We start from the raw sequence: 8,031 nt of genomic DNA, 5'->3' as shown, positions 1-8,031 counted from the left end.
ACCAACATCTGGTGAAAATTTCATGTCATTAGCACCTCTAGTAATATATTTACTGAGAAAAATGGTGACGTGTTCAATACTTATTTTACCCGCTGTACGATCATGTGCTTCACCTGACTGGGGGCAACCCCATTAGCTGTGGAATGAGCTACCCCTCCAACTTAGACAGTCCTCTTTGCTGGCTGTTTTTAAAACTCATTTTAAAATGCACTTTGGCTTTTGGTACTGTGTAAGGGGTTGTGTTGTCCAAACTACATACAGTATTTTTCTTGTTTACATGATTATGGTCTTKTCATTTGTCCTGATGTGTAAAAATAATAATAGAATTTACAATATATTTTCTAGCTTTATAATGTCACCTTCACTGGCCATAAAGGTTTCTGGAAAGGCCTTGAAAAGGCCCACGGACCAGCAGTTGCTAATCACAGTTGTAGCTTGTTTTGTGGCTCTCGACACATTTTATTAGTGAGATAAGGAGCAGAAATGGCTCTTTTGATTGTAAAAGTAGCAGACCCCTGCCATAGTGTGTCACATTGTTGATATATGATTTTTTTTTCCCTCATCTTCTCTTGTGTGGTTTTTAGTTTTTTCTTTGGTAAATTTAGAACAACTTTGTCTCTGTTGCTGCATGACCTGTACACGGTACACCTGTTCCCCTATGTTTGTCATGTGTGTCTTCATGAATGGGTGTTTTTAACTGTTTGCACAGCACCTTGTGAATTTATTTCTGTGAAAGGTGCTATATAAATAAAATTTTACTTACTTACTTATTTACCATTAGGCTACASTAGCAGTTATGTTTGGTGAAAGTTGCAAACCCAATAATGCAGAATCAAACTCAGAGAACTCAAGATTGGAAGGTAAAAATTAAGCATGTTATTAACTTAAAAGAAGACAAACAAAAAGCAGACAATGCCTCAAAATGCTCAGTGGAAAAATTCTCCGTAAGATCTCAGAGGAAAACAAAAACATGAACAGTTTACAAACACAATGAACAACGCTGGACAAACAAAAGCATTTAAAGAGACACTGACGACTGACTGAAGTTTAACAAACACACAGTGGGAAGATAATGAGGATCAAACTGTGACAGAAGTGCTGTAAAAAGTAGCAGCTTTTCTCATATGAGTTTGCAAATATTCTTAGAATACTACGTTTTATGCTTTTAATTAGTCCCATGCACCCCCCCCCCCCCCACACACACACACACACACACACACCCACACACACACACACACACACACACCCGCGAGGGTAGCATTGCACTTTTTTTATTAACCTAAGTTTTCTTTGTTAAACATAGATGTGTAGTATTTGTAGAAATGTAAGAATCTTGGCTAAAAACTCATAAAAACCATGTCTACCTCCACCAGACAGTTAAAATGAGAAGCAGTTGAAGAAAACCCCTTGGAGCTTAAGGGGTTAAAACGAGTTTGCATGAACAGCTGTGAAACCTTTGAGACAACAGTTATTTTAAAAGGCCAGAAATCCACTTTGACAAGACATTAGCTCATCAGTAAAAAAGTGACCTATTTTTCTTCAATCTGTGGTTGTTCAAAGAGCCATCTACAACAGGTAAGATATTAACTGTACATAACCTTTTCAAAGATGTTCCCTTCAAAAAAATCTGAGCTATTGCTTTATTGTGTGTATTATATCAAAATGTTTAGTTTTTATCCTCTTCATAAACTAAAAGCCTTTATTCATCTTAACAAGTTTAGTGGCTATTTTTCTATTTTTCTGTCCCACTTTAATTTTTTGTATTTATGTCACATCGGCCCATCAATTCCCTCCAGGCTGTGCACTTTTTTTTTGATATCCCTGTTTACCTCTTTTTCCAATCATGCTGTAGCGTGGGAAGCCTGGCAGGCTTCTCTGAGGTCCCAAAAGGAGGCCGTCTTTCACCCACTGCACAGTCCCCGAGGCCCTCAGGACCTCACACTTCAGCACAGCTGTGGCTCCCATCCGCACAGTCAGGTTCCTGGGCTCAGTCCTGAACGCCTGCTGGGCGCGTGTGCCTGGGGGCATTCAAAATAAATAAATAATAAAAATAATAAAAAGCAGAAATGAGGGTGAAGGAATGGATGAAGGAATGAGAGTGGAGTTTCTATAGAAGAGATTGAAAGGAACGAGAACCCACTGTGTTAGCAGAGAAAGAAATGATGCAGATACAGCACGACATAAACATACACCACAGGGATGCAGTCCTGTGATCTTTTTTTTTTCTGAGAAGACCCCCCACCCTATTCACCCATTGTATGTGGCCACATTATTCATTCTGGCATATGTTTTATTGATGGTAAACTGCAGTGATACGGCTCTGAAAATGAGTCAATAATGTAATTACGCTAAATTAAATCTCCCCTCGGCCATGTACGTAGAATCCAGGGAGGGGTGAAATAAGAAGAAAAAAAAGCAATGGGTACCAGAGACCTTATTCACCTGTGGTTTTTCTTCAAYGTCAATGTCCCACTTGCTAATTCCTCCTRGGAAGAGTAATGATTATTACTTTAATCCCCCTTGTTTGTCATATGTAGTGTTGACCATCCTTCACCCAGACGGTGAAGGGAAATKCATTGCTTCAGTGCGCTTGAATCAGAAAGGTAACCTTAAAAGCAGGCCAGCTATCAGTCCCAAGCACCAAGCCTGGGATTATATGATTGCCTGTACACAGCAGTTTATGAATAAATTCACTTYGAGAGAGCCAAGTGCAAATACTTACTCCAATTAGCTCCAAATATCAAAGCGCGAGCCTCGTTTTAAACAATGCCCTGCAGAGGAGCCGGCCCYGATTCCACCGGGTTACTTAAATCCTGACCTTCGTTGGAGCAATGACCAAGTTGTTTGTGAAGCGCACGCTCTATCGCATCTGACAACATGAGTGAGAGGCAGCGCTCTCAGATCAAGGCTGATCCAGTCACCTCACGTCAAATATGAAGGGCAAGATTGGCCATTACAGAAGGTGCATACAAACAATCAAACACAGAAGCCTTTTTTGCATCCAGTTTACATAAATGAATACTCAAAGTGATCCAAAAAGGCTGCGCTTATCTAAAAAGAGGATRACGGCACGTCAGTTTGAATTGATATCCCTTTTTTATGTCTTAAAACGTGTTCTAACTCTAGTAATTCTAACAGACTGAATTTACTAAATATTTTAGTTTTAGTTTATTTTGTAACTTAAGAGGCTTTTATCGAATTCTAAGAGGTCAATTTTTTATTTAGTGTCCATTGTTGTGTCTCAGTATATTTTTCATGGTTTCCCTTAAGTTACTGTCAGCCATTATGATTAAATGAGTCAGTTTCATCCAAAAGGTTTGACCGTAAACAGCAACAGAGCTGGTCTAACATTCTCAGGGCCTGATTTACWAAAGGTTTGCATGTTTAAAAAAATGCTAACTTTATAGCCCACACAAAGCTGATTTATATACGGTGTGTGAAATGAGCCAAATGGCAGGTGCAATCCATTTAGTACGTTTGCCTTCATGAATATGCAAAATACATGATAATTATCAGAATGTGCCAAATACAGGGAAGAGGATGCAATCATTTAGTTATGAACAAATGTCTGCGAGTGGGAAAGAGGCATAGCTACAATAATAGATGACGGAGAGAAGGAATGTTCTGTGCTCATGTCAACGTCTTTGGACTGTCAAAAATAAAACTACTAGAGACATGTCGTCTATCCAGCTATGACATTTTTGATTTACTGGAGAACGTAAGTCACGTGACAGCAGAAAAGACCTGTTACTTTTCCCCACCTTTTGTACCAAATTAATCTGAGAAGTTGATCAGCCCATGTTTATTTTTCCGTAAGGAAGACTATCAAATGGCTACACCAAAATCCGGTTCACAACATTCAAACTTTCTGCCATTATGTGCAGCTTGCTACCTAGCTAGCTCGCTAGCTGGGACTGGCGTGAGGCTAGAGTGAAGTGTGTCCGTCTGTGAGTGCTTTGTGACGGTGAAGGGGCTCAGCAGCACCTGCTGGACAGAAACTGTGACAGAAGTCAGTAAGAGTGATAGAAGTCTTGTCTCCAAACACAAGCAGCTACAAAAAATACCACACCAGAAATAGAAGCTTGATTTGTCGCTAGTCATTTTTAATAAGGAAAATGCCGCTAAGAGGATTAATAAAGTCTCCGGTTCAACTCAGAACAGAATGAAACTAAAAAATGCTAGCACTTACACCAAAAGATCGCTGATTYGCTCATTTYGCTGTCAATCAAAAAGGGATTCAGCCTCAGACAGATCATCCCATCATCATGCAGAAGCTGTGCGTCCGGGCCARCCGAGGCCAGCCCACTGCCAGCCGAGGCCAGCCCACTGCCCCATAGACCCCSAGAGACGCTGAGCGTCTGATGGGCAGGACAAAGCCAGCATTTGTCCAATGACTCGTSYCRTTTCGCTCAACTCTTTGCATCACTATTGAACTCTGTGGACACTGTTTAAAGCACTAAGAACTGCAGGAATGAGTGAGAGGAAGCCAYGTCGTTACCAGTGATAATGAGCTGATTCTGAACAAAAGTTGAACATGTTGTAGKKCATATTTARTCAATGACATGTACACACAACAGTATAGATTTGATCACTTATATTTTTAACATTTGCAGTCTTAGAGCAATCGCCTCTGAAGTCATGCCACGTTTTCTATGGAAGAACTCCTTGCAACACTGCATTTTCTTGTGTCCTCCTTTCTCCACCTATAGTCCTCCAAGTCCAAGTCTTTGAACAGCCACTCTGCTCCCCCAAACACGCAAAACCCACATTTCAATAGGGCGGCTGATCTGCTTTGCTTTTGCACCTGCTATCATGTGTGAATTTGTGTGTGAATGAATGATGCTTGAAAATTGTAAAGAGTATTTGAGGGTCTCGAAAAGCCCTATAAGATTAATACATTATTATTATCATTTGARCATAAATCTTTGTAGATCACCCGCAACACGCCCAATAATAGCATGTGCAATTTCTTTGTTTGCGCATGCAATTTAGCGCTCACTATACAGGATCTTCGTGGATCAGGCCCTCAGTGCTGAGTAATTTCCTGGAAATTCCCTGTTTTTCTCCATCTTGTTGRCAAAGATGGCTTWWWWTTKTKWTWTKYRSRKKTWWMMYSWRRASWSTSTKWTMTCTCWYMWMWRYRYWKTKKTKTTTTWWAWMTSYKSTSYYMYACASAKMWCWSTRKWKKTGTKTTYTCYMMRWSYYYTTKARMMYTWTWKWSSMCWYTTTTTTATTGTTTARTCTTTTGGAAACATAAGTTTTGTGCTGGTAGTCTGCAACCTGTGTCTCCTTCTCTGTTTTCGATCTCAGTGCATGCAGTTCTCCACTTTAAAGATCTTTACTCCGTGTAGTAATTAGGTTTGGTTTGTCGTTCTTGTGTTTTTTTTATTTTTCCCTCCTGCTCTGCTCTTTGTTTACCTTGGATCTTGCCACCTAATCATGTTTTTGCATATCTATAATYCAACACTTCTTATTAGTTGTCTATAGTTTGCTTGTGGCTCTGGTATTTTTAGTTTGTGCCTTCTTTAGTATTTTTTTTTTATTTTTTGCACTTTTTTTTGTTTACTGTGTATTTTGTCTCAGTCTTTTTCCTGTGGTTTTGTGTACCGCTTGGATTTCTGGATTTCTTTGTTTCTGTGAAGTAAAGCTTCCGTTTGTTTAATGCTGAATCCTGCCTGCGCCTCCTGCCTTTGTGTCCTCCCTCTCTTTAGAAATAACATTCACTTGGGCTATTTTTGCCCATAAAAATGTAAATGCGGTTTTATTGGAAAAAAAGCAAAAAAGTTGATACCTCTGTAGGAAATGCGTCTGTTGTTTTTCATGCTTCTGGTCACAAATAACCTCCTCTCCCTGTCAAACTGTCTTCAAACACAAATTTAAATCAGTCAGCTCAGATACAGATAATGATTACCAGTTATTATTCTCCTGTTATTCAGCTATTTTTCTTTATATCTCTGTAATTACCACACTGGACAATCATAACAGTCACTCTGAGCATGCTTTTGGTAAGTAAACAAAGAAAACTCTCTTAAATATCTCTAAGGTCTTTTTCTTTCACCAATCCCTGAGTAAAAAAAACAAAATCAATGGCCCTCCTAACATTTAATGGAATCTCTTCATGCCTCCTTTTTATAAATACTTTGAGCTCGGTGGGGAGGGGTTCTCAGCTTTGCTTTCAACAGATGCCTTCAGATTATTTCGAGTTGGGAGGCTGGATGAACACCTCGGACTCTTTGTCGTGTCCTTTGTAGCCATTTCAGCTTCTGCCCCGCTGCTGTGGTGGAGTGCTGTTGCCATGCGGTGGGTGTGATTGGTCTGCAAAAATGTTGAGGTGGGTGGTAAGTGTCAAAGCAGCGTGAAAGCCGGGATGCAGGTTTTTTTACCAGCAGAACATTGTGTTGTAACAAGATGTACAACAATAATAGGTTACCAGCAGTAATGTTACACAATGGTGCTCTCTGCCAGAACCCGATACAATTTTTTTTTTGAGATGAGGGCAAATTTCTATGTTAAGTTCTTTTTGCTTTTACTTTGTTTTACTTTGTTATMTCTTTACGGCAGCAAATTATAGATATGTTTTGGTAAAGATAAAAAAAATTGAGTGGTATTGTGCAGCTGTCGGTGGTCACAGTGATAAAGTTGATTTGTGTAGACCAGTAGTAGTTCCRCTATTTTTTATTTCTGCTTTCAGTTGTCAAATGATGGAAAGGTTCCGTCAGCCTYGTTTTTTTTTCTCCTGCTAAAAATAACAATAAACCTGAAATAAWAGCTATAATCTGTAAAACAATATCCCTTTAAAATAACAGAGAGGTAGTTCAGATCTTTCAAAGGGAGTCTCTGTGGAAAGGTTATAAACAAGTAATATCTTACCTGTTGCAGATAGGTTTTTGGGATTACCTTGTTTTGGAGAAAACTGGTTTTAATTCTGGCCGGACTGATGATTTAACAGGTTTATGTGTCATATTATAATYTTTTGTTTTAACAGGGTTAATGTTGGACATGATTCTAATTGTCTACTTATTTGATACTGTTTAAGATAGGTACAGTGGGCAGGAACCATGTTGCTATTCTATAAGAGTTGAGCATGAGGTGGGTTCACTATTATTAGCACCATGGAAAAATATTGTGTATTTTTGACCATTGTTCATTAAATGATCTCTGGCTAACGGAAAATATACGTATTAAGAGATTCATCTTGTATTTTATAAGTTTAATATTTGCGGACTCAGTCTTTCACAGATTTTTCTTAGAACCTTCAATAGCTACCACTAGGTTCTGGTAATCCTTGTAATACTGCAGAAACTGGGATACTCTGTTTTCTCTTGTGCTTTTTTGTATTTGTATTTTTGTAACATGAACTTAATCTAAATTCAGTTCCATATTAAAAATACACGGTAAAACCTGGAGCACAGGATTTCCAACAGTTTSCTGTWCAGTACTGTGTGGCGTGTAGCTGCTTTAGCTCTTGTGTGATTGTTTRGTTATCACCACATTAYGCTGCCACCTTTTCTGAATGCACCMGGTATTTGTGTTTTATTACACTATTCAAGGGTAGTCAATAAGAACAAAACCCTGCAAAAACTGAGGCTTCACTGTAATTAATTACAAGTCTGAAAGTATTAGCTAGCTTGACGCTAATGTAAAGTGCTATTCYTTGCACTCATTTCCTGGCAATCATTATAACACAATGCAGTGAAAAACAAAAAGAGAGGAAAGACAAACAGAACAGGTTTACCTCTATTTATACCAAGTTGGACTATCTGGTCAAGTTTAGCACGGCTACTTTTGCACCTGCAGAATTTTTATTATACAGTTATTCTACTGGAAATAGTCTAATATTCATTTTTTTCATCACTTCAGTAAGAACTTATTAGTTTCCTAATTTCTTCATCAACAGTGATTTTTTTAAAGTAAAGAGGAAATAGAAAATGAAGAAAAAACAAAGAGGAAATTTAATTAGATAGATTAAAAAAGAGATTGGAAATATATTAAATTTACACCAAGAAAAGACAAGGCCACACACCCGACATC

General features: G+C 38.5%; 1 protein-coding gene across 1 annotated transcript in view; it reads right to left on the bottom strand.

Moving 5' to 3' along the window:
* Nucleotides 1-8,031, bottom strand: part of nphs1 (NPHS1 adhesion molecule, nephrin) — an 81,412-nt gene that overhangs the window by 72,175 nt on the left and 1,206 nt on the right. Inside the window, exon 2 of the mRNA XM_014008699.1 lies at nt 1,830-2,018. Within this exon, the coding sequence (XP_013864153.1) occupies nt 1,830-2,018 (189 nt within the window). The remainder of the gene's footprint in view (nt 1-1,829; nt 2,019-8,031) is intronic.

Source organism: Austrofundulus limnaeus, unplaced genomic scaffold (genome assembly GCF_001266775.1).
Source record: "Austrofundulus limnaeus strain Quisiro unplaced genomic scaffold, Austrofundulus_limnaeus-1.0 Scaffold52, whole genome shotgun sequence".
NCBI lineage: Eukaryota > Metazoa > Chordata > Actinopteri > Cyprinodontiformes > Rivulidae > Austrofundulus > Austrofundulus limnaeus.
The sequence above is the reverse complement of the archived record's forward strand: the minus strand, read 5'-3'. Positions and strand labels throughout refer to the sequence as shown.